The 26,511-nt window shown below is 44.3% G+C and overlaps 2 protein-coding genes across 2 annotated transcripts; one reads left to right on the forward strand and one right to left on the reverse strand.

Annotated features, from left to right (window-relative positions):
- Window positions 1-18,527: 18,527 nt before the first annotated feature.
- cunh8orf74 (chromosome unknown C8orf74 homolog) lies at window positions 18,528-20,818 on the forward strand. The gene is made up of 5 exons (XM_022746607.1): window positions 18,528-18,604; window positions 19,261-19,444; window positions 19,688-19,911; window positions 20,067-20,216; window positions 20,308-20,818. The coding sequence occupies exons 1-5, from the start codon at window positions 18,557-18,559 to the stop codon at window positions 20,530-20,532; spliced, it is 831 nt and encodes a 276-aa protein (XP_022602328.1). The 5' UTR covers window positions 18,528-18,556; the 3' UTR covers window positions 20,533-20,818.
- A 167-nt stretch (window positions 20,819-20,985) lies between these two features.
- LOC111222759 (L-threonine 3-dehydrogenase, mitochondrial-like) lies at window positions 20,986-25,840 on the reverse strand. Its single transcript, XM_022746598.1, has 10 exons — window positions 25,776-25,840; window positions 24,415-24,609; window positions 24,271-24,313; window positions 23,820-23,890; window positions 22,867-23,016; window positions 22,529-22,701; window positions 22,310-22,400; window positions 22,111-22,203; window positions 21,782-21,958; window positions 20,986-21,703 (listed from the first exon to the last, which is right to left on the reverse strand). Exons 2-10 carry the CDS (start codon window positions 24,599-24,601, stop codon window positions 21,564-21,566), a joined length of 1,125 nt encoding a protein of 374 aa, XP_022602319.1. The 5' UTR covers window positions 24,602-24,609; window positions 25,776-25,840; the 3' UTR covers window positions 20,986-21,563.
- Between the last annotated feature and the right edge of the window lie 671 nt (window positions 25,841-26,511).

Consider the following 26,511-nt stretch of genomic DNA (forward strand, 5'->3'; position numbering starts at 1 on the left):
TAAAATACAGGCTGTGATTTGAAGTTAATTCATTTTTACTATAAATTAAAGTAATTTAAAAGTAACTTACAGAAATAGTTTAACATTAATAATAATAAACTTATTCACTTTCTTGCTGAAAGTTAGAAAATAAGATCGACACCACTTTCATGTCTGGACGCTAAATATGAAGCTAGAGCCAGAAGCTGATTAGCTTAGCTAAGCTAGCATAAGAAACAGTTAGCCTGGCTAAATTAGCATGTTGTATCTGGCCTGAAAACCTTTTTATAATGATGGCTTGTCATTATAAAATCCCTGTATTTTTGCATTTAGGTTTTCTTTTAACAGATTAAACATATAAGATGTTAATTAGCTTTAAATGCTTTAGCAGGCTAGCTGCCCCCCCCCCCCGCCTCTTGAGTCATTAAGCTATAGGCTAACTTTATATTTAGCATACCGATACGAGAGTTGTGTCTTTATCTCTTCATGTAACCCTTGGCAAGAAAGATGACAAGCATTTCCCCAAAACATCTATTTCTTTAAGGTAATCAGATTAGATGAGAGAGCTTGAGTACGTTTACACAGAGAACTTGTTAACAGATTAACAGGATAAAGTAATAGCTAAATGACCTTTTCCAAAACAACATGGCTGACCGAACCCTTGAGAATCCAGCACTGACTTAATGAGACAAAAAAGAAAATAGTTACAGGAATTAATTGATACACAAAACAAGTATGAATACAGCAGTTTTGTCAAACGCTACTGAAACAGTCAACATCTAACATATATCTCTGAGGTACTTGGTATATTAGTGGTTATATGATTCAACAAATCATTAAACCTGCGGTCCACTGAACACAAAAGAGTTCACATAATACTGTACTGTGTCAAAAATGTTGTTTTTTTTTGTTTTTTCTTTCAAAAATATACCTTATTTGTGCACTTACAGTACAGGAATCCATACATACAATTAAAATAACAGTAACAAATATAACTGATAATTAAATAGGATAAGGAGGTGGTTTCAAGTTTCGTGGTTCTACATATAAATCACTGACTCCTCCTACACTGGATCTGGAGTTATAAAGTGCTTCAAGTGTTTGAGTATTTGCTTTTGGTTACAGTTTTTTTAAAACCTACATAATTCTACCTGTGTAGTCATTGACAGAGCAAGGGTTTCTGGGAGTCTTGCACCCTTTTGAAGTCTTGAATTCACACGATGATTTATGTTTCCGTGCGAGTTAACGGTTGTCCAGTTCGACGTCACTCTCTTTGGGTTTGCGGCGTTTGACCCTGCCCGGCGACCGGCTCCTTTTCTGGGTTGTACCACCACCGGTGGACACAGCGGCAGCCATTTTGGGCACTTCTATCGACCTTACAGGGTTCTGGTTTGAACCCATGTTAATTTCCTCCAAGGAACCGGGCTGGGACTCCACAGAGGTCCTGGTGAACTGGTGCAGGAGAGCACCATCCTCCTTCTCCTCGTCCTCTTCCTCGGGCTTGAACTCCTCCACAGCGTCCTCCACAACCTCATCTCCATCTCCTCCTTCCTCTTTCTCCTCCTCGTCTCCCGTGGTCCCAGCACGCTCGTGTCCAGATTCATCCGCACTGGTGTCACTGGGACGTTTATTGTCTGTGTCTGAGTCTTCGGCGTCGGCCTCCTCTCCCTCGGTCACACAGACAGCTGTAGTCACCTCCTGGTCCTGAGGTATGAACGAGATGACAGTAAATTATCTTTGAGGAGTTGTAATTAGCTAAATTGGGTACTGCTGGGTCAGCTAAGTGTCACTAATTACAGCGACATAGCAAGCACACAAATCTAATGGTTGGTATAATAATTAGTTTCCCTTAATCAGTGCAGGAAGGCTGCAGTAAACCGAATAAAACACAGCACCTTAAATGACTGGTGAGGTGAGAACACATTGATCTGTGATAAGGTTTTTCTCAAACAGGTGGTGACTGACAATAACAGCAGCCGTCCGTCAGTGGCAGCTCTGCGTTGCTGCCAAACAAAACAGATTTGTTCAGTCCGTCTAATTGGATGCTGAGATTATCTTTTCCCACAGGCTTAGAATTAGCGGTGAGGCTGCAGTAGGTCAGATTTCTCTTGAAGGTACAGTAGACTTCAACCCTGCGGTCGTGTTCAGGCGCTCTGTGGTGTTTTACAAAACAGGTGGTGCGCATAACTACAGCGTCAGTTAATTGTTATTCAGGAACAGTCCCTTATGTGTCCCAATTAATTTGTTCCAGCCTTTTTAAAAATTACTTATAATAAAATAATAAAACAAAGGTAATTAAATGTTAGTTACCTACTGACTGAGCCCTGATTTCTCTAGTGCTGTTTCCTACATGAACTGTAACTTTGGTGTCACCCATCCCGTCTGTTTTGTATAATATAAAACCATAAACCCAAAGCTGAATTTCTGTTTCAAAAATGGCTTGAATTGAGTTTCAAAATAGTAATTATAATAATCAACTAATCACTTCATCTCTTGGTTTGTTCACCATTGACATTTATAGAAAGAAATACAGTTTATCTCAGTTCCACTCTTACTCACAATAATTATTAATATAATGTTTTTGTAATTGATTCATCCTTACCGGCGGTGAGTCTCTTTCCTCCTCCGATGACTGCCCTTCCTGCTGCTCACTTTCTCCTCCCTTTCCGTCTTCATGTGACTCCTCTTCTCCGGCGCCGTCATCTCCTTCATCGTCATCCTCTGCCTCTGCGCTGGCGTTTCCCTCCACAAGCTCCTCCACCGGTGTTGATTCTTCATTTTCTGCATTTGTCTCCTCCTCTTCTCCACTTTCCCTGCTGGTGGTTTCTTCCCCCTCAGGCTTAAGATCAGACACCTCACACTCTTTCTCATCTGCCCCATCCTCCTCCTCCTCCTCCTCCTCCTCACCCTCACCATTTTCAGTGGTCTCTCCTTCATCTGTTGCGTCTTTGACTGTCTCCTTGTCACTCTCCTCTTCCCCACTTCCTGCCTCACCCTCGTTGTCCCCCTCTTCCTCCTCTCCTTTCTCCTCATAATCTGCTGTCTCATCTTCTCCTGTAGTTTTCTCAGCCTCCTCTTCCTCTTCTGCGTTGTCACTCTCCTCATCATGTCTGGCACACTGGCATTGGCATTCTGCCTCCCCCTCTTCCTCCTCCTCCTCCTCCTCCTCTCCATTTACTGACACCTCCTCTTCTCCATTTTCTTCATCACCTGTCTGTCCCTCGTCCTGCTCCTCATCACCCTCACTATTCTGCTCCTTCTCTTCTCCTGACTCACTCCCATCTTCTTCTTGTCCTATCTCCTCGTCCTCCTCTGGGATCGTCTCCTCTAAAACAATCTCAGGTTTAATATCCTCTTTGGTTTCATCTTCCTCCTCTTCCTCCTGCACCACCTCCAAATTCCTCGCCTCCTCGTCCATGACCATACTGTCAGATTCCACGTCTACGGAGTGGAGCGCCACTGGAGGCGCAGGCAACGGGCTTTTCTTCAGCTGAAGTATCTTAAGGAGATCAAACTCCATCATCAATGGAGCTTCGGCCGCCAGCGGGTTGAATTTGAGAGGGCGGGCGGCCATTTTCTTGCGGACACAAGCATCGCAGGGGCAGTACTCGTCCTCGCTTCGCTGGTCACTGAACTCACCCGCCATCTCTTCATCGCTGAGAGAGTCAGCGGTTTTCACTGATTGGTTCTTCATGACCTGAGAAATAAATCAAACATCATCTTTCTGCATTCGAGCAGCAGCATCTTGTTAGACTTTATGAAAATATTTGTGGTGGACTTACCTTTAGCATTCGACGCCTCTTATCTGTCATGGTGGACTCCCTGGAGAGATTTGCTCCTAGCGGCGGCCGGGGCGACCTCCCGCCTCTGCCAGCGCGACTCTGGATCTTCCTCATCTCACGTTCGATGCTGCTCTGGATGCGCCGGCTCACCTCGTCCCTGAGCTCGGAGATCATCGTGTCCAGGATGAGGCTGTCATCAAGGTCCCAGCGAACTTTAAACTCCGCCATCGCGTTAATGTAGTGGTTTATGAACTGTTTCTCCAGCTTCTTCAAAAGGTGCAGGACCCAAACTGGATCAGGGTCTTGGGATAGTCTTTTAGACAAGGGTGCACGCAGGACAGTGGGTGGTGTGCTTGAACTGGAGTCCTCTACTGTCTCTTGCTCATTATCAGTGGGGGATTTGGAGCTGTCGTTGGCGGAGCTCTTGTCCGATGATGAGGGGTTCTCAGTGGCTTTCGGGCTGTCCAGACTTGGAGGAACTTCACTTTGTTCTTCGCTCTGCACCTGTTCCTCTGCTGCATCCGTCATCGCTTGCTCTGTGGATGCCTCCTCAGGTTCTGCCTCGGTTTCCTTCTCTCCTGCTTCTGCATTTCCTTCCTCGTCCTCTTCCACAACCTTCTCCGCCCCCTCGTCCTCATGTAAAGATTCTGTCTCTTTTGGAGGTGTTTCATCTCCACCTTGATTTCCATTCTCCTTTCCCGATCCAGCAGAGCCACTGCTCATATCCACCCCGGATGAGGACCTCGGTGGCGTCACCTGCTCTGTGCCAACGTCCTTGACCTTCTTGGTCTCAATATCCCTTGGTTCTGTGAGCCAGAGGGATTGAAGGATGGCCATAATGTCTTCATACTGCTGGCTGCGGTCTTTCTGTTGGTCACAGGCAGGGCTCACTGCAGGCTCAATGAGCTGCAGCTGGGCCAAACAGTCCAAGAGCCCTCTGGCTGATGCACTCAGTCTACGACCGTAAACTGGAGACACCTACGAAGACAACAAAAGTAGAAGAACATCACTTATCTACATGGAAAGACAGAACCTTGATGGTTTTTGTGATTATTCCGTAAAATCATTTACAAAGAGTCTGGCTTACCTCCGGCATGCTCCGACATCGACCCAGAGAAGAGCTCAGAAGAACTTTCATCACGGCTACAGAAGAATGCAAGTTCTTGGGCAGAGAGTCTGAACTCAGCAGCAGAGCATTGGAGCGAGAGGTAGTCTCCGCAGCATCACCTGGAGCTGGATCCGAACTCTGCTCCTCCTCCGCTGCATCACATTCAGCCTCTCCCTCTTTCTCTGCTCCCTCTTCGGCCTCACTTTTCTCCTCCTTGTCCACTTTCTCATCCTCAGGACTCTCCTCTTCCTCTGCTACCTCCTCACCAGGTTTCTCTTCCACCTCCGTCTCCTGCTCACATTCGATCAGCTCGTCGCCGAGCGCCAGCATGCTACTGTTAGCAGGAATGCTCCGCAGCCAATCGCTGACAACCTCATTGGGGGAGGCGTTGGGCAGACAGGCGGGCGTCAGTTCTAGCTCTTCTTTCTGATCCTTCTGGTTCGTGATTGCCTGACACTTTGCACTCTTCTCACTCCTGGCCTTGTCGCCGGCTTTGCTGACCTTCGACTGTCGGCTCTGCGGACGTGCAGCCATGGTTTCCTTTAGCAGATCAGCGGCGGACAGAGAGTGAGACAGAGTGCTTTCACTACATGTCTCTACTTTGCTGCTGGGTCTGGAGCTGTGTACATGACAGGGGCTAAAGGATTTCTTTTGAGGAGTGGATGTTTTGACACTGCCACTGTCACTTCCTATATCAGATTTGGCCTTGTGACTTCTGATCGGCTTCAAATAGTCTGATTTTACTGAATCCGCTCCTTTACTTTGCTTTGAGGCTTTCATTTTTGACCCCGATTGAGCCAAAGCTGCAGACTCAGGCCTGAGGCAACATGGACTCTTGGCTGTCTTTTGCTCTGCGACATCGTCTTTCCCTTTGGCCTTACTTGCCGGTCTACTGGCGTTCTCATTTTCCGTGTCATTATTTGCTGCATCTCCAACAGTTGTTTTTGCTACACTGGCATTTTTAGCGCTGGCACTTGCAGGGGATTTGCTCCGAACTTTAGCAGTTGCTGATGACATTGCAGACAAGGCTCTGCTGGCGGGGGCATCCAGATTGCTAGCTTTTGTTGTTGGAGCAGACTTCACACTTTCCGTTTCAAGGTCTTTTCCTGCCTGTTGCTCTTTATGAGCTGATGCTTTGCCTCTACAGTTAGAACAGGACTTGTGTGACCTGCTGCTTTTGGCTGAAATTGCACTGGGTGCTCTTTCTGTTTTTTGCCCTCCATCCTCTTTGTCTTCATCTTCACCTGCTCCTGGAGTTTCAATAGTGGGGATATCGACTGCTGGAGGATTGTAAGATGAAATGCTTTTATTGCCACTACTCTTGGACTTTTGAGACACGATGGACCCTGTTTCCTCCACGTCTTCCTTTATAGCGGACTCCTCTGGGCTTTTGGCGACATCGGGAGTTGCTGTCTTTGCTCGGCCCTTGCTGCCAGTGTTTGTGCGAAATGAAACATTGGACTTGCCGCTGTCTGAGTCGACTGCTTCTTGGTCTTCTGGCAACCCAAGAGAGACTGACCCTGATGACTGTCGACTCAGTGGTTGCTCGGTGTCTCCTGATTCCTTACTCTGTCTTTTGGAAGAGGATGATATGACGCTAGCAGCCTTCTCAGGAGTCTCTTCACTTTTAAGCTCCTCATTGTCCTCCTTTTTCTCCACCTCCTGATCCTCCCCCTCCTTTTCTTTCTTCACCTTTTCATGTGCTGAAGCTCCTCCACAGCGACATTTGGACCTGCCAGATTTAGCAGAGGTTGCGGATTTAACTGACAAGGCACTTGGCCCTCTTGTCTCTGCAGCACTGGGGCCTGGCAACAGCTGTTTTACCGAGGGTTGAGGACTGCTGGGGGATGCAGCTGGAACTTTAGGTGAGTGGGTCCTTGGAGAACGTGTCCTCTTGGGTGATAGCATTTGGCCAAGAGAGTGCTCAGAAGATTTACTTCTTGGCGCACTGTCTTCCACGATCTTTTCATCTGCATCTGCTGTTTCAATAACAGCAATGTCAGCTGCTCCATTATGATCGGATGAAATGTTAGATTTTCCTGATTTAACTGATGCAGTGCTTGGTGGTCTCTCATTTCCTTCTTCATCAACCCCCTCTGGTGTTTTGATGGTAACAACATTAGGACTTGGTGATGCAGATTTGAGATTCCTACTAGAAGTTGACTTGTGAGAAGTGCTGGACCTCACTGAAGATTTCGACTTTACAGACATGGCACTCGCAGCCCGCTCTTGACTTTCACTTTGCTCCTCCTCTCTGTCTGGAGATGCTGCAGTGTGACCCGACTTGTCGGACTTGGAAGAAGTGTGTGACTTCCCTGACATGGCGCTGGCGGTTCTGTCCGCCATGTCGTCCACGTCTGCCTTTGTATGGTGAGACTTTGCAGAGGAAGCTGAGTTACCAGATAAAGCACTGGCAGCCCGTTCTGTGTTGCTGTTACAGTTAGATTTATGAGACCTAGAGGATCCAGCACTGGCTGCTCTTTCTTCTTTTTCTGATTTAGCAGACATTGCACTTTCTGGCCTCTGCTCTGTTTCCTCTTCTACCATCTCGTCTTCTTTTTCCTCTGCCTCCTCTGCTTCCTTTAAGCTTGGAGACGCCACAGTTTCATCTCCATTACAGTTAGACTTGCATGACTTTGACGACTTAACAGACATGTTAGATTTAACTGATCTGGCAGACATTTGACTCGCTGCCCTGTCTTCTTCCTCTCCATTATCTCCATTATCTACATCACAGTTAGACTTGCATGACTTTGACGACTTAACAGACATGTTAGATTTAACTGATCTGGCAGACATTTGACTCGCTGCCCTGTCTTCTCCCTCTCCATTATCTCCATTACAGTTAGACTTGCATGACTTTGATGACTTAACAGACATGTTAGATTTAACTGATCTGGCAGACATTTGACTCGCTGCCCTGTCTTCTCCCTCTCCTTCAGCTTCTGCCCTGGGAGAATGTGACCTCTCCGAAGCTTTGGTGGATTTCTGGGATTTGGTAGACTTGACAGACAGATTGGACTTGGCTGACATTGCACTTGCTGCTCTCTCTTCCCCCTCTGCGCCCTCTTCCTGTTCTGTCTCTTCGATGGGTTCATCGGCTACGTTAGCATCTGGAGACACTGCTTTCACACAGTGGCTGCATGTGGACCTATGAGAAGTGCTGGACTTTGCTGTAACGTTTGATTTAGCTGATGTAGCTGACAGTGCACTGTCGGGTCTTTCTTCTTTGCCAGATTTGGCAGAAGCGTTAGACTTAACAGAGAGGCTGCTGGGAGCTCTTTTGTTTGTGTCGTCGTCTTCCACAGCTGTATTGTCAGTTGGGGAGGCGGTTGGACAGTTGGACTTATGAGACCTGCCTGAAGCACTGGTCTTTGCCGAAGCACCAGATTTGGCTGACAAGGAGCTGATTGGTCTCTCTACAGCGTTCTCTCCCTCTGCTTCCTCTCTTGTTGTCATGTCAGGCGCCTCAGCTGTGCCACTGCAGTTGGACTTGTGAGACTTCCTGGACTTGCTGGACAGGTTGGACTGAGCAGACATGGCGCTCAGGCTTCTCTCCTCTCCACCACCGTTACAGCCAGACTTGTGTGATCTGCTGGACCTGTGGCTTTTTGCTGAGGTGGCGCTCGGAGCCCTTTCTTCCTCTTTTACCGCTTGCTCAGGATTGGATGTTCTGGACATAGCACTGGAAGCTCTCTCCTCCAGGACATTTGATATTGCAGAGAAGCGGCTATTGTTGGTGAGGTTGGTCTTGTTGGATTGTGTCGACACAGCTGAATCGTCCGAGCCATCATCATTGCTGCCATTAGAGGCGTTTTCTTCCTTGTGGAGAGGTGAGGCAGGGTTTGGAGAGGCTCGGTGGGAACAATGGGACCTCTGTGATGTTGTGCTATTGGAATCAGAGCTGACGCCACGTTTGCAGCAGCCACAATTAGAGCACATACTAGATGCGCCTGACTTCTGAGAGCCGGCTGAAAGTCCTGTATGACCAGACAAGCCACTACCAACCCTGTTCGTCTCCTCATCCTCATCATCTGCTGCCCCCTCTTCCCCTGAGTCTGGGATCTTGGCTTTGCTGGACCTGCAAGAGGCTCTGCTCGTTTTGGACCTGGAGCTGGAAGCTTCATCCATCTCCTCGGGTTCGGCTGTGGAGTGTGGTGTGGCTGCTCCACAGTGACAGGAAGAAGCAGCAGACACTGTCCTGCTTCCTCTCTCCTCCCTGTTCTTGTGCTTCTTGTGTTCTGTAGAGTGGAGGGAACCCGCAGAGACGTTGCTTGATGGCTTGTCGTTCAGGAGAATCTGGGAGGTTGGGGATGGTGATGGTTCGTTGCTATGACAACACTGAGAGGCGCTGGGCGGCAGGTCGTCATCCTCATCATCCTGGTCCTCTTTCAGTGATTGCAGGACACGTGAGGAGCTGCTGACTGCAGACACCGGACGATCCCCCTCTTCCTCCATCATTGGCTCATCCTCGGCCGATCTGCTGCTAAGCGGTCGTAGGCTGGTATCCATGGAGACCACTTCGCTACGGCTGCAGCACCGACTCACCCTGCATACCTCTACATGGGTGTCTCCATCCTGCTCCACCGCTACCCTGCGTTCGACCTGCTCCGTCACACACATCTCCTCCTGGACCAGCTGGCTCTGCTCTGAACCCGAGCCTCCGCCACAGCTGGAGAGCTGTGCTCGGCATCGCACCACTCTCCTGGAGTTACACGATGAAGAAGAGCTCGAGGAGTGTGTGTGTCTCACCATAGTGTGGGTGTGGCTAGAGGTATGTGGATGCGGGGGTGGGACAAGAGGCTGTTTGCGGCTGTGTACTGGATTTTCCCACAAGTCGTAGTGCTGTTCGGGTCTCTGGTAGCAGCAGGGGCAGCGGTTTGCCTCCAGTGCACGCTGCAGAGGTGGGTTGGAATAATCCACGACCTCTGGGTCGAATGACATAGAATCGGGGTCAGAACAGCTTTCTGACTGGCCCTGCTGCAGGTAATGGGGCTGGACCTGGCTGAGGGGGGAACAGTCATTCGTCAGAGATGGGGATTTTTTAATCTGTGTGGACCACTGCAGGGTCTCGTCGTTGTGGAGGCGAAAACGCACCTTCATCTCTACTGAGAGGCTGCCGTCTTTATTGACCAGCACACGCTTTTCAATGTCATCATTCATAATAGCCGGTCTGCCCTGCGAGTAAGCACTTACACCGTTGCCATATGATTTCTCTGAGGACAGAGAGAAGCGGGTGGAGCGGTTTGAGGAATCAGAACGAGGGTGGATGATGCTCTTTTTGGTTTCCAGACCAAAGTTAACTGCAAGGAAAGCGAGAAAAACACATTTAAATTTAATTATTGTTCACATTTTCTTGCTCCTTTTACCACATTTAGGTCTGTCGTTGCAGTTGAGGTTTGTGTGTCTTTGTGTCTATGTACATGTTGACCAACCAACTTACCATTTTTCTTGCTTTCATGTCCCTCGCTGTACTCGCTGGCTCTGGACTGAGCTCCATGAGGTGGGGATCTTGTTGCTTGAGTAGCCGGAGATCGGGCCCCATTTCCAGGAGTCCTGGGGCCAAGATTAGGGGACCTGTTGCCCAGACCAGGCAGTTTCTCCTCTGAGCTCTTCTTGATAAAGTTTACCAGCATTGGGCTGAACGCCTCCCGGCCAGCACACACCAGCATGCCAGGGCAAGTAATCAGACTCTGCACGCTGTCAATCTGGAAACAAATCCACACAGTGTCAGGAGTTTCCACTGAACTCCAAATTGTAACTATAAAATTAAGATAGAAATCCCTTCTTACCCTGCGTCCCTCTGCAGTGTAGAGCTTGCGGACGTGAAACTGCATCACCTCGGACACTTCATCCAGAAAGGCCCTCAGGCTCCTGGTCGACCTCCTGCTCAGCACCACGCTCCTCCTCATCCCCGGCTCGCTGTTCTTCACCAGGAGAATCCGTCGCTGCCTGTAAGGTAAGTGGGTGGGCGGTGATGAGGTTTCGGGCCGATGGGGCCTCCGGCTGTGATGGTACCAGATGCTCGGACGTTTGGTGGCCAGTTCCATGTTGACTGGCTTCGTGTGGCGTCGGTCGGAGCACAGGTAGCAGCCGCCATCCTGCAGCTGCTCCAGGTGTCTGATGGTGTTGGTGCCGCGGGGGGTGGTCACAGTCCTCACACCAAACGGCAGGGGCACCTGTATGGAGACGCATAAATTGCAGTTGTGTCTCCAGGACAAATATGATCATAAAATAACAAAAAAACATTTCTTAAATTCTGAGCTGTAGATCAAGAAAAAAAAGGAGGTTTGAAAGGGATACGAGGGATGTCTTTCATGTCACGTGAAAATTCAAGGGATGCTGTTGCCAGGGTGACAAGTTAAAAGTGCAGTGCATCCGCATCCTCAGTGAGATTCAAAAGAAATCTCGACATCACAGATCTGACACCTGTCCCACTAACCTTTTGGGAAAGGTCGTCCAGCAGGGCGTCGAAACATTTGAAGCTGCGCTTGTGGATCGCCATCCTGACGCCCCCGAACTGGTTGTCGCCGCTTTTGTAGAAGGTGATACGCTTTGCCGGAGTGGCTGTGGTCACATGGGCGAGGCGTAAGTTGGAGGGGAGGGGTGAGACATGTTTAGACTGGGGCCGGGGGTCCCACATCCCTGCATGGACCGAATGCATGCTGCCCTTTCACGCACACCTGAGGGACACAGACGAACATGCAACACTGAATCTAAATAAGTTGTAAAATGGAAAATATATAATATACAAAAGAATACCTCAAATTCAAATGTCCCTCAAATGATTGAGTTGTTACATTAGCTTTTGTTTTCCTCTTCACACACTTTATAATTACACCTGCAGGGTCATAAGTCCTAATCAGGGTCAGGGTTTGATGGAGGATTCAGGACAGGACATCCACTAACAGGACTACCTGACACATCAGGATGTTACATGTGTCATTTGGCTGCAACAGGGGAAAGTTTTTCTACAAAGTAATTTCCATGTCAAATCAATAGGCTTTCAGATAATTGGTTTGTTATCTGAGAACAGCATTTAAGCATTCACTATTGTTTAAATGATCAAAATTGATAAAAAAAGCCTTTCCAAAAAGACTTTTTTGTTGTTTTGAACGGTACATTAAAAAACTCTTAGCCCAAAATTGTCAGATAGTGTAAACTAAGAATATCAAATGTAACTACAGTATATATATGTTAAAGACAGAGCTTCCCACAGCCTGCTATATTTAGTGGAGCGGACTAACACACATATAGAAATCCTATTTGGAACGGACGCAGAAAGATTCTGTCCTGCTTCTGAACATCCAGCATAAACCTGCTTGCATAATGTACAGTAGGTAATTACCACTGTCTCACTTTGTTTTATAACCTCACAATTTACTGATCAATATGTGATACACTTGTAAGTGGTTTTGATTGGGTTTCAGTGTTCTGTGTGCATGTGGATAATTGTATAAGCAATATAAACAGGTTCAGCCTGCATCAGTAGAGCAGTGACACCTCAATGAAATGTTAATAATAGTAATCATGAGTATTTACTGTGATGACTTTCATTAACCTGTGAAAAAAAGGTGAATGTTATCAGCAGGCTTAGCAGGCTGTTAAGTCCCATTAGGCCACACTTCAGGCCAAATCACAGGCGCTCCCAACGTGATGCTTTGCTTTTTAATCCCTCCTCAGCTCTGTCTCTCCTAAACATCCATCCATCCATCCATTTTCTTCTCTTTCAGGAAACGTGACAGTTAAATATAATATTTAACTGCATGTTAACTACACAATTAGTGCAGCTAACTAGATGTTGGTTTCCGAGGTGACACTGCAACTAAATTCCTGAAACTCATTGTGACTCATTCCAAAACTGATAATAGTAATAATAAATTATAAACAGGGAGACGGGGTTGCTGGGGGAGACGTTTACAGAGGACAGATAGAGCCATGTATTTTCAAGTCCAGTGAAACAGTGATGAAGGGGAACGGAAATTGTTGCATGACTAAAAGACGGTCTGTACTTTAACATTCAGGATTTATGCTGCTCTGAGCTGCAGACAGAGCTGCACAGGCTAAACACTCAGCTCCAGTTATTTTCGCTGCAGAGGACCAAATCGGCAACTTAATCCCAACACTGTGTGAGGTTAAGAGTTGGCATACACCTAAACATTAACGCATTTCATTTCATTTTACATGCACAATCAGTTACAGTATCATCAGCCCACGCTTCCTAACATTTAAATTCCTAACTATAAATGTATAGCAGGGCTGCAACTATAACAATTATTACGATCTGTTAATTTGCTGATTATTTTCCTTGAATAATCAATTAAATGTCAGAATATTTTTGCTGAAACATACGGTATAGAAACACCAACAGTAGAACATTTTAACAGTTTTATCTTGCACCGACCTTTTGAGCATAAAAGCAACAAGTTAAAGCAAATAACATGAAAAATAACAACATAACAAACAGGCAACAACAGGTGACAGCAATATACACTGTGCTATATAACTATGGAAACTCTTTTACCACTATATCATCTGCTTTTAGCAAAATATATCACCACATATAATTTTACCACTGAGCTATTGTCACAACATTTTAATTATACACGCTTCTTTATAATGACAATAACCAATTAAAACATTTTGAACACAATTTACATAATTTAAGACACTTTTACTCATACTCAAGAATGATTTCTTCCACTAATTTGACTAAATTGTTAATAAAGTTAATGATTTTTAGACCAGATTACTTCCATCTATCAGATACGTTACTCACATATTCAGGAAACATGGTCCAAAGAGATGTGAAAAAGCAGGAGGGGAGCTGTTTCTGTCCGTGCAGGGTCCGACCAGACCGGGAGTGAGCTCTACTTTAGTGTATATGTGTGTGTGTGTGTGTGTGTGTGTGTGTGTGTGAGTGTGTGTGTGTGTGTGTGGCGGCGATCTTCTCTGCAGCCTGAGTCATACACTAAGATGTAGCTACAGCAGAGCCCCCGGTTTCACAGCTCTCTGGGTAAACTGGCAGTCGGTAATCAGTTGCACGGGGGAGGGAGGGGGCGGGTGTAGAGAGGAGAAATGAGGAGAAGACAGGAGGGGAGAAGGATAAGGATAGAACGAAAAGCCTACTTAAGAACCCGTGTGTGTGCGTGTGTGTGTGTGTGTGTGTGTCTATATGTGTGTATGGGAGAGAAGGGGGGGGGGTTGCTATGGTGAGGCCAAGATGGTGGTGAGACAAGTGATGATCTTATGCTGAAACTGACCTGGAGGAGAAGAGCATGCTAATTTGCAATTAAGATTGATTCTTCTTGTAAATTATGGAGGTGATTGTCTAACAAGGGTGAGCAGATTTAGTTCTCAAAGGCAAGTGTATTGAAGACTTCCTACAGTTAGACTTATATATAATCAGACTTATATTAGTGAAGGTAAAAGAAGAAGAAAGTTGATGATTACCAAACAAACATGACATGACTGACATGTCTGGTGGTCTGTTTGGTTTTACTTTACTTTGAAATCAGAGATCTTAAGACTTTCAGCACATATTGCTCCCTCTTTGTACGTCTTCCTCAGACACACACACACACACACACACACACACGCAGCTCTAGTTGAAGAGGATTGTAATTACAGACAATCTGTCTAACAGCGGGGTGCCTCCTGTCTGGAAATCACCGAAAACACCAACTGCTCCTATGGAACTGTGTCATGGCGAACCGCTCATTATTATTGAAAGTGACGGAAAATCGATAATGAACAAATCCTGACCAGTCGGTCCGACAATCAGGAAAAACTCCTGTTACTATGAGAAAAAACTATTTTTATACCTTATATTTTGACCTTGTTTTGTCTTGTTAATGGTTTGAGCCTGTTTAAATGACCTGACAGTGAACGATGGAGTTACATTTGGTGGATGAAAGTGGAATTATAGCTATAAAAATGCTCCGTTGTGGATAGAGGGAAAAGGGGTGAAGGGAAGGCAAGTTTGTAAGTGACTCTAAAAGCTTATCTGCTGATCCATTAATACCAAAACTGACCTGAGCTTAATAAGTGGCATCACCTGTGAGGCATCTGTCACACAGACAGACAAACAGAGAGAGAGATCCCCAGTGGCCACAGTCTGTGTTGCACCTTCCTCAGATTCAGATCCTTTACATAAGTCATAAGTAGAAATACTGTCATGGAATTATACTGCATTAAGAGTCCAGTATTTAACATTATCACAGAACTGTATGTGAAGTACCATAACACCTGCCATTGCTATATATTATATTACTTGTTTATTATTACTGATGCATTATCATTAGCTACACAGGTGTGAGATGCTGTTGGGGTTGAAGCTGGGTGGAGTTATACACAGAGTTACATGACTTCACCCTTAAGTACTAGTTAATCAACATTGTACTTAAAGCTTTGTCCACCTGGGGAAGCACAACAAGCCGCAACAACAGCACTGACATATGGTGAACTTGTCAGCCAACATCTGCTTATTGCACATCCAGGAGTCATGCAGTGGAGTCACGCTTCTGCCCACCCGGTGAATGCAATATTTACTCGTCTTTTTAGCTCTGGTTTTGTTCTCCACTGACATCTGAGGAAAACATCTGGCCCTCCAGCTGCTGAAATACCCCGCTATGTTCACCAGCTAGTTGCTCTGTCTGTTTTTGCCTCTCGGATGTATCTCTATGAATCTCATGTGAAAATGAGATTAATTGTTGAGTTGTGCGAGAATTATCAAATCGTTTAACCCATTATTAATATGAAAACAATGATTAGAGAAGCTTAAAATGTACTTTACGTTCCACTACTGATATTCCTCACTGAATGTAACAGGTGAATGAATCTGCTGAACTAGTTCTAGTTCATATGGGTTACATGTTGAACGCTAGATTATGCAAAAAATCTTGCTTTGATTTAGGTTCATCCCTAAATTCAGGTGTCACTCAAAGTTTTGTGGTTTAAATCTACAAAATAAAACACAGGTTAAAAAATAATGCTTTTAAACTGAAGGGATATTTAACAGGATTATAACTATGAAACATTTTAATTCAACAAGTGCAGTGTCTCTTGCACCATGTTGCAAAATTAACTAGAGGAATATCTAACAAAAATATCTACGTCTATATCTAGAAAACCAAGGACCATTTATTATTTTCCATTTACAGGATATATGTCCTTGAAATAACAGATCTGGTTGCATAATTCAGACTTGTGTAACTCATATTTCATCATTCTGTATCTGCTTCACAGCCTTAATGAGAGACAGGGAACGAGTAGGTGGGCCCTCTGAGAATTCTGGGAAGACAGGAAGTCATGGATGAGTAGTTCCTGTGCTGACAGGATGGAGGCATCAAAGTGAAGCATCAGGCAGCTGGAAAAGTGTAGGTGCTATACATATAAAATCAGGGAATTAATCATTTCTGCATTAAGTGTGTTGATGTTACACAACTGCATTCAGACACAGACATGTCATCCTGCAGGAACTAAAGCCCTGTGTTTCAGTATCTGTAGCTCCCTCAGTGTTTTAGAGCTAGCTACTGAATGATGGACTTTACTTCTTCTTTAAAGGAAAAGAAAATGAAGTGAAGTCCTGTCAGTGCCGAGGCTTAAATGGTTCATACAGCGGGACAAAGGAAGAAGAAAGCACAGGAGAGATTATATGATGTGTGGCCTACTTCTGGAGGTCCAGTCACTCTTTGTACCTGCTCAATCCCTCCTGCTCTCATTCTCTTATCCCATCAGCAGGTGTGTGTGACTCACCTCATCCTAACAACTGGATCACACACACAAATAAATATACAATAAATGTGTAAATGGTAATACACTTTTTACAATGGTGTTTACACAGAGGCATCCCCTCCTCCTCTTACAAAACACACACACACACACACACACACACACAAGGAGGGAGTTAAAATGACAGGATACATAGACAACGTGCATTCTCTTGTAGCCTACATATAAAAGCATTTAAGGCCTGTACTTTGTGAGTTTAGATTAGCGTGTTGTATGGTAAGCAACACGTGTTAAGAGGAAAAAGAAGGAGATTAATCTCACCAATATGGATGCATACCGATAGGAATGATGGAAGACCAGTGGCTCCAGAGAAAAATAAAAAATAATTTAAAAAAAACAAACTAATTTTGACAGTAAGATGTTAAAGTGAGGTCGAGTGAGGACCAGCAGTGAGCACGGGCCGAGGTGTGAACCGCTCCGTCTGCCACATCGGCCAGAGTTGTGCCGCAGGTTCCACCGGAGATCGTACATACGGAGAGCATGTTCAGACACGCGTCAATTCAGCAGCTCACAGACCGGAAGTACACTGATTAAGACTTCCAAATTAATTTGTAAATATAAAATCATAATTTAAACAGCCGACATAAATCACATAAGGAACATGTAAAATCCAGACAGACGCATTGCCAACCTGCCAAAAAAATAAGAAATAAAAAAATAAAATCAGAAGTAATTTGACATTCTTAATTTCATCTGCAGCAGCTCTCATTATCCCTGGACACCTCCTTAATAATAAATTAATTTTACTGTGTATTTTAGGGATTAAGATAAATGACAAAATCAGTCTTAAAGTGGGTTTTGTGCGTTTCTACTTTATTGACATTAGCCCATAATTATAATGACATTAATCAAAACAGATATACAGTATATATGTACTAACATTAGATGTAAAAGAATAGATTTGAACTAGAGTTTCAGACTGTTTTTCTTTAACTTTAGGGGCAACTGGCAATAAAGAGAGCTCACTTTTCTGTATTATTCTGGGAGGGAGGGGGGGGGGCTCTGCAGGCCTTGTTATAATCTTTATTTTAAACATTTATCCCACCAAAACAAATTTTTCAGGAAACAAACCACATTTAACTTTCAAAACTTTCCCATTGATCACAGTCAGTTTTCATGTGTTTTTTTTTGTGTATAAAATTAGTTTTTAATATTAATAAAGTTCATGATTAGATTTCCAACAGATTCATTATCAAGAGAAGAGAAAAAAATTGCACTTGAAAATGCAGCTGATAAAATTTTTATTTTTAAATGCAAGACCGGAAATAGTATTTCTAACTTTGGCAAACTTGACAAACCCTTTATCTTTACGTTAAAACCCTGTCTAATGTCTTTTACTTTATTTCTTGAAGATCCAGAGGAGGAGGAGGAGGAGGAGAGGCAGAAGAAGAGGGGAGAAGAATGGAGAGGAGGAGGAGGCGGCCGGGGGAGAAGAACAGTGGGAGGAGTGGGATTCATGTTAAAGAGGATTAAACCAGCCTGAGCCATCTGTGGCCCCGGACTGATAAGCCTAGTTATCAGACAGATCCACTACCAGCTCCGGGGTTCTCTCACAATCTCACTGACAACACAAACAGTAACTAAATGGTCAACCAAAACGGTCGCAATTAAACCTGATGAACAACAGGTGTCCGCTAAACTAATTATGCTAATAGCTATGTTATTATTTCGGAATGTTTTGTTAATAATTGGTTAATTAAATAGATACAAAACTATTACTTATGCTTCCCTGTAGTGATATGTCAGAAAGCTCAAACTAAACCATCGTGCAACTGAGATTCTCCCACACGTCCTGCGTGCACCTGACGTCATCGCGTAACAGAGGCGAATGCTTCCGCGTCCGTCTCCCATGGCAACCAAGTGCACTCGCGTCGCTAATCGTCGTTAATCAAGGATGGATTCTCTTTCAGAGAGTGAGATAGCGCAGATAGCGAGACTCCAGGTAGGCAGGCACTGAATCAACACCTGGGGCTTTGACTGAAACGTTATTATTGTGCCTTCAAACGCTGTTATGGATTTTAAAAAACGAACACAATCAACCCAAACATGAAGTAACCGACCGGGGGTTGAGAGTTAGGGCCATCAAAACACATGCTTTTGAAAATTATTAGCTCATTACAACCTTTTTTAAACATACGCTTTGGCTTCCAGATATATTATCAAGATTTATATTGTGTACCTTTTCTACACTTTTTCACATTTCAGAATAAAATATTAACCTAAGCCTAATACTTTCAACTCCACTAGATTTATCTGACAGCTTGACTTACTTTTTAGATTAATGTACAAAACAATATGATACCATATATAATCAGATATATTGCTATAAACAACCTACGCACCAGGAGATAAAATAAAAACTTTATGGATCCCACAGTCACAGAGGCAAAAGGAAATACAACTATACATGTAACCAAAATAAAAACTGAGAATCTACATGTGCAAAAAGAAGCACAAAAAACAAAACAAAAGGGTAACAAATACTATATACACCAAACATAAATAAGACGTTCAATAAATTGCCTGTACTGAGCAGCAAGTCACACTGACGTGAATTTAACAGAAAATATGCATGTACTTGTATGGCTGTGCTTTCAGAGAGATGCTGGCGTGCAGAGGCTCAGCTGTCACTTTTCATGGCCTGAGTTCTGTGATGAACGGCGCTGCTTCCATCAGGAGTTTGCGTATGATGTTGCTATGTTTGCCGCCGCCTGTGGCTTCCCCTGGCCTGCTGTAATCCAGACAGCTGTAATTGCCAAATGCATCTTCCCACAGCTGGATGGTGAGAGCAGACAGAAGTCTTGCAGGTGGTAGAGTGCTTCACCCGGAGGTTATGATCAAAGATGTTTTAATATGACCACCAGAAAGAATATTGTTTCAAAGTGGAGCTGAAAGGACCTAAATTAGACTGATTCCTCTGTGTCTTATTAAAACAGTATTATTAATGTAGGTCAACTACACCTAGGTCTGGAAGCTATTTAGTTTTTGAGCTGTACTTTTACTTTTATTGTCCTCTATCCATCAGGTCTGGACATACCCAAACTACTGTCCTTGCTGAGAGATGCGCTGTCTGAGTTTTTACCAAACCTCACCCCTGTGCACCGACACAAGTTCACCCAGTTCCTCGCAGACACCTGCTCCACACGATGGAGGCTTTTTCAGGCGGTGGTGGGTGGAGCTACGACCATGTCAATCACTCAGCTACACTTGGAGGTGCAGTTGCCGCCTACGCCATGCCCTCTCCCACAGGTAATAACCAGTTAACCATGCATGCTCATTTTAGTATTTAATTCAAAGAAGCCCTGCGCTGAGGTGCGGCCTTCTTCGTTGTCATCGTATTTCCTCATTTGTCTCACCTTCACAAAATGGCCCCTGCTGATCATTACACTGCACTTGTGCTGCAGGGCACAGAGGTGCATGAGTGGGAGCGTCAGCGCCAGCAAACCCAGCTCACCTCTACCTTGCGACAGAAGGAGGAGGAGCTGAGAAGTCTCAGAGATGGGTCAAGGGTCACTCTGGGGGATATTCCTGAGGATGTGCAACTGGACAAAGAGGTTAAAACCTGGAAATGTGTTTGCATAAACAGAAAAGTATCCTCTCTAGCTTTCAATCCCTGACTTAGATTGTGTCTGCCATTCTCTGTAGAGTGTGTTGGAGCTGGTTCGTGGAGCTCTGAGGGCCACTGAAGGCCAGATGCTGGTGAGTCTGAATCAAGAGGCCTCCCTGCTCAGTGACATCCTGCTGCTCAAACTGCAGCAGGCAGCTTTGGCCACTGGGAGGCTCCACAATCCTGTTACTTCCAGTACAGGTCACATCAGTGGACGTTCAGACACACCAGTAAAGGGAAAAAATACAAACAACAAAAACTAAAACACAAGTGAAGTCTGGAAATGCACCGTGACGACAAGAGCTCAGTGAATAAAACTGATTGGAGGAAAACTTAAATTACTTATGAGTGCTTAAGTTGTAATTGTACTTCTTTGCATTTTTTAATCTACTTGTGGGATAACCTGTATAACATCGAATTATGCATTCATGAGCTAATGTGCTGTAAATTGAATAGAATTGATTGTAGGGTTAGAGTTAACTCCTCATCTCCTGCAATGTTCACAACCTGGTTTATGATCATGTGCATGTTTGTGTGAGTGGACACAGAGGGAACAGTCATGAAAACTGGTTTCACACGAAGATTTATTAAAAAAAAACTCCTTCTGAGCCTGAGATCCTGTTGATTTAAGAGGAAAAGCTGCAAATAATAGCATCATAAATAACATCAACATAAATAAGTCAACATTAATAAATATTTAGCACCGAGACCGCAGCTTCTAAAACAGAACGCAACAATAAAAATAATTTAAATCTAAATGAAATAACAAAAACATCAACAGCACCTAGTGCAAAGGTCAAGTTATGGTTAGCTAGGGTAAGCAGCTTCTGTAATAACAGTACCCGAGGTAAAGCCTTTCAGTGTTTATGGTCACAGTGCTGGCGACCAGTTGGAGTGCAGCTCTTATTAAAAGCCAACTGGTCTTTCAGGATGGCAGAAGAGCCTCCTAAGGCGAGCGTGTAGCTGCTACAGCAGGCTAGCAAAATCATCTGCACACTTACACATAAATACAGACATACAGTACATTCAGTGCTAACACCTGACTCTCTTACAGGTTTAGTAACTTCGTGACAGTATCTAGCATGCTCTGGCATCACATCTTTAGATTCAGCTGGATGGATGAAGACGAGAGAGAAAAAGAGGGATGAGATGAACGGTGAGGAGGGAGAGGAGGATGATGCGTGATTTTTCTAAAGTGTAATAAGGAAGGCTAAAAAAGCTCTTAAATCCTCAATGTCACCTCGCTTCAAATAAAACCTTTTATGGAGTTGCTACAAATATGCTACATAAAGGCTCAGTAGGCTTGTGCCACCTGGTTGCCCATAGTGATGTGAGTGACCATGGTCTGCACCAGCTCTGGGAGGTCGTACTCGTGCTTCCAGCCCCAGTCCCGCCTCGCTGCGCTGTCCTCTAATGCCATTGGCCAGCCGTCCGCTGAAAGAGAGAGAAAAGATATTTGATTAAAGGTGTCCAGCCTAAATATGTATAATTGACATCATATAGCAGTATCACCTATAGCTTGTCGGACAGGATCCACATTGTAGGTGACCTTAAGGTCAGGCAGGAATTTCTGTATTTCCTGGGTGAGGTCGTGTGGCGTGAAGCTCATGGCGTTGATGTTGTAGGTGCGGTTGATGAGTGTCTCAGCTGGAGCCTCCAGGAACTCTAGAGTAGCCCTGAGACAGTCATCTGGACAAGAGGGGGAGGAGTGGGTGAAGATGAAGGGGCCAAGTAAAAGGCGATGAAAAAGACGAGGGTTAGAGTATGAATATCACTTGTAAAATTAAAACATCGACAGGGAAAAACACACATTTCTCACATAAAACGACTGAATCTAGTACCTATGTACATCATTGGAAGCCGCGTGTCACCGCGCAGGTTACACTCGAATTGACCGGTCTTCACAGCTGCATGGAAGATCTGCACTGCATAGTCTGGGAAATGGAGGAAGAGATCATGACGATGACCAATGACACCAGGCAGCAGACAAGCAGGACAGGGGTTGGTGTCATCCCAAGTTCAGTTCTTATACCTGCTTACCTGTGGTTCCTCCTCCAGGCTGGGAGTCAGCTGAAATGATGCCTGGATACCTGAGACAGCGGAAATCCAGCCCATACCTGTGGTGGTAATACTGAGAAAGAAACAGAGGGAATAAAAAACACCAGAAATAAAAAATAAAAACACCACCCTTATAGTGACATAAAAAAACTAAATCGCACTGTCCCAATCTGTATGTGTGTATGGGTGTATGTGTCTCACCTCACCCATCAGCTCTGCGTGGACCTTGGACACACCGTAGATGGTGCGCGGTCTCTGCACACACAGCTCAGGGGTGGGGTCCCTGGGTGAGGATGGACCAAAGGCACCGATAGTGCTGGGGACAAACACACGCAGACCATGTTCGGTTGCAATGTCTAATATGTTATGGAGACCTACAAAGAGAGAGAGGCTGTGCATAAGTGTGCTACATTAAGATGGCTCTAAATGCTGTTGCAACATACACTAAGAATTTGTCACCAAATGTCCATCCTCCAGTAATATCACAGTATTATTTGACAGATATGTATGTGTGTGTGTGTGTGTGTTTGTGTGTGTACCTGTGATGTTGACCTCTTTGGCCAGAGCGACGTTGTTCTCTCCCACAGCAGACAGCACAGCTGAGTAGTGAACCAGCCAGCTGATGTTGTTGTTGACCACAATCTCCCTGAGGTTCTTATAGTCCAGGATGTCTGAGAAGATGAACGGACCTGTGGAGGACACATGCACACAGAGGTGAACAGCGTCTCCCCACTCATTTGCAGATACAGATATTGTTGCCAGTTGTTAAACACTTTCACCCCACAATCCTAGTTCTAGTACAAAGGTTTTGCATTTGCACTTGATCCCTGCAGCTTTTTCTCCACAAAGTTAGCAACCCCTGCCCATCTCTAATACACCCCACCTCTGCAGAGTCATCCAAGAGCTTCTGCAGGTGACATGATTCAGAGTGATACTGGAAATCTGAGGAGTACAGAGTGAACAGAAACAGAGACAGTCCAGTTCCCTGTGGCGCTCCTGTGTTACTAACCACCGCATCAGACAGGGAGCTCCACAGCTGAACAAGTAATCTTTAATAACCCATTTTTATAATTTTGATCTTTGAAATTCTATTCTTTATATTGCACCCACACATTCCTCTGCAGATATTAAGATATGATTAAGATAAAGAGGCACCCAAGGGAAACTGGCTAAGGCAGAGAGTTTATTTAGTTTTATCCAACAATGAAAAATGAATGCAAGGAGGAAGAAATTCCATTTGGATTGTCCAGCGATCCCATGAAATGCATCCAAGGAATTTTGGCAATTAAATGTATTTTCTGTGTCAACTTCAGTTCAAATGCTGTCCAGTCAAAATATTGTGTTTTTGGTTTGGTTATCTCAGCCTCTTCTGTTCTTCTGAATGTTTCAAATTAGTGCGACAGAAGGTATTGCTTGTCTTGACTCTGAGAGGCCACACACACAACTGAATTCACATTGCATTCTATACAGCAGGCTTTTCAGGTATACGCACCGTTATGGTAGACATGGTTGGGAGGTTTCCGGATGTCAGACAGGATCACGTTGTTTTTTCCAATGCGTCTCCTGAGGGTAAAACATGAAGACAGGTCAGTTCTGGAAAATCAGCAAACAGTTCTGCACAATTTCCATTTCTGAGACTAACTGGACAAGACGGATCAATTAACCCTGGATAGAAGGACTTGATTTTTCAGGCTTTTATACACAACTCCCTGACATTTGTAATAACTGTTTTCACAGCCTCTTTGAGCGACCGATCACATCCTGTATTAAACTGTTTGCAAGTACCAACATAACTCGCCATAACTCTTCATTCAGACCAATTTGCTACTGAACATAGAATGGGATCCAAAAGTCTGGGAGGACTTTCCTTTTTACTTGAATGTGGAAGTACAAACCAACTACACCACCACTGGACATAGCTAAACAATAAAACAGGATGTTACCTTAGCATCTTGGCAAGCCCCACCCCCAGCTGTCCAAGTCCTCCTAGGGGACATACAGATTAAGGGACATGGCGATTGATTTGACTTGTTTCTGTAAGAGGAAACGTTTAGGAGGAAACTCAATGACACAATACAAAAACCAACCCGTGATGAGGACTTTAGGGAGGTCAGTATCAGTGCAGGCTGAACACTGACTTCTCCCAGAGGCAGATGACTGTCGCGAAGATGAGCTGATACCACGCGCTGCTGTGAACAATCGCTCAACACTGCACTGGGGCCTGCTCCCAGCATGCTTCGCTGCACCTTTCAGCAACTGCACCACCAGCATCATAAAGCCTCCTAAAAACAAATACATGTATTATTGACATTAAATAAAGGTTTACTTGAGGGAAGTACATTTAAAATACTCAGCTATGATGGTATGCAGCAATTAAATTACATTACTATTACTAAGCACAGCTGCATAGTCAAAGGCACCTTAGGTCACCAAAATTAAGGCATGAGCGTATCACTCTAGACGCCTGATGTACAGAGCAGTGTGTCTAATTTGTGTTAATGAATGACTACTATTCTACATATCTATGTCTGGTCATCTCTATTTTTGTTGTTGCACTCTCGCCAACCGCTTCTTCAATTCTTGGTCTTTAATAAGCCTCATCAATTAGTCTAGATACAAAATGCTGTGTATTAGTTAACACTATATGTGTGAATGAAGTCTTGCCTAACCCCCTTACACCCATCTGAGATTAGCTTCTTACAGCCTGCTGCTGCTTTGGCCTATATATAGACTTATCTATATTCTAGACCACTATTAAGCTCATGGTGGCAGTCAGATTAATGTGGCCAAATCCAAAACACCAGTCTTGACGTGTGCAAGTACAAAATCATACAATCTAGCAGCCTCGCAATAGACATTACATTTGTATATAGTATTATGTTAAACACAAGCACATCATGTCACGCTCACACTAAACTAGTGCCTCAACAACAAACTTAACCAGTGTAAATTAGAAATTAATCAGGGTCATTTCATTACATTATGACACCTTCACTGTGGACACATGCATTGATTATTCCAAATATTACGAATTAATAAAGCTGGTACTGTACTGCTGTCCTCCCTTGTGTACATACCGATGTGAAAACAGTATCCAGACGATTATTTAAATCGTATTTAGCAGTGTTTAAAGAAGGATATGTGTTTGAAAACGATAAGTTATTTGAGATAGTGTCGTGTTTAGACAGTACCAACGTGGCTAACTATCCCAGGATTGTCTATCCCGAGTGCTAAGCAGAGGTAACCCCCTCCGTCATGAGTTAATAATGTGACTCTCATCTCTCCTCCTGCTGCTCAACGTTAGTTAACGGTAACGTTAGCCTAGCCATCATTCAACCGTCTCACATGAACTTTAGCTAGCTGAAGCTTAAAACTTAGCCAACCCAGTTGTAAACGGCTGCGCAACTGCCAACATAAAACGTGCAGGAAAATGACATTGATGCCTTACTTTGATGTGAACTGGAAAAATGAAAAGATGACCTGAAACTCCTTTAAACAGCCGGCGTTTGTGATGAAACCATAGGGATGAAACATGAAAGTAGACGCGTGGCTGCAGTAGACCGTCGTCGCACTGTGATTGGCTTAAGCTCCCAGAGGCTTGGCAACCGAGCCTGCCCAAATAAAAGACACACTTCCTGTTATACCTTTCAAAGTAAAAATCCGTATTTTCAAACGAGGTTGTACTTTTACTTTTTAAATGCAAGAAATGGTGATCACACTGACTTCCTGTGCTACTGTTGCTGCCATTGCTATCTCCAATGCACAAAACCGAGCATGTAATCCAGTAGTAACACCACCACAAACTGCAGTTTAAAAATTTGAAAAGATTTAAATCAATAACTCTGTGCTAAAAACAATTAAAATTCTGTTCTATTACAGGGTTATTCTATTGCAATGCGTTTTTTGAAATGGAAGATAAAAAGCTTTTGCTCCCTCACCATCCAAAATAGCTGTCATCTTAATAAAAAGATATTAATAATTTTGTTTTCTTTTGTTTTCCCCTCTTGTGTAGTTTCCCTTAATTAATTAAACAGCGCCCCTCTTGGTTGTCGATTAAAAGTCAATTAAGACGGTTAAAAGTGTCAAACAAGATGTCGCCAGCGTCCCGCCCTTTTTCTTATATACAGTCTATGCTCCCGCCACTGCGAATCTATGGATGAACACAGCGTTGGAGAAGAAAAACA

Source organism: Seriola dumerili, unplaced genomic scaffold (genome assembly GCF_002260705.1).
Source record: "Seriola dumerili isolate Sdu_G_001 unplaced genomic scaffold, Sdu_1.0 BDQW01000105.1, whole genome shotgun sequence".
NCBI classification, from domain to species: Eukaryota; Metazoa; Chordata; class Actinopteri; order Carangiformes; family Carangidae; genus Seriola; species Seriola dumerili.

What these genes read in the sequence shown, in the direction of transcription:
- LOC111222759 (XM_022746598.1), bottom strand. Translation starts at nt 24,601, where the DNA reads ATGATGCTGGTGGTGCAGTTGCTGAAAGGTGCAGCGAAGCATGCTGGG. An exon ending in ACGCAGAGCTGATGGGTGAG is followed by an intron (nt 22,401 to 22,528) that starts GTGAGACACATA and finishes TTTCTTTCTCAG; the next exon opens with TATTACCACCACAGGTATGG. An exon ending in GCTTCCAATGATGTACATAG is followed by an intron (nt 21,959 to 22,110) that starts GTACTAGATTCA and finishes CCTCTTGTCCAG; the next exon opens with ATGACTGTCTCAGGGCTACT.
- cunh8orf74 (XM_022746607.1), top strand. Translation starts at nt 18,557, where the DNA reads ATGGATTCTCTTTCAGAGAGTGAGATAGCGCAGATAGCGAGACTCCAG. An exon ending in CGCAGATAGCGAGACTCCAG is followed by an intron (nt 18,605 to 19,260) that starts GTAGGCAGGCAC and finishes CTGTGCTTTCAG; the next exon opens with AGAGATGCTGGCGTGCAGAG. An exon ending in ATGTGCAACTGGACAAAGAG is followed by an intron (nt 20,217 to 20,307) that starts GTTAAAACCTGG and finishes CATTCTCTGTAG; the next exon opens with AGTGTGTTGGAGCTGGTTCG.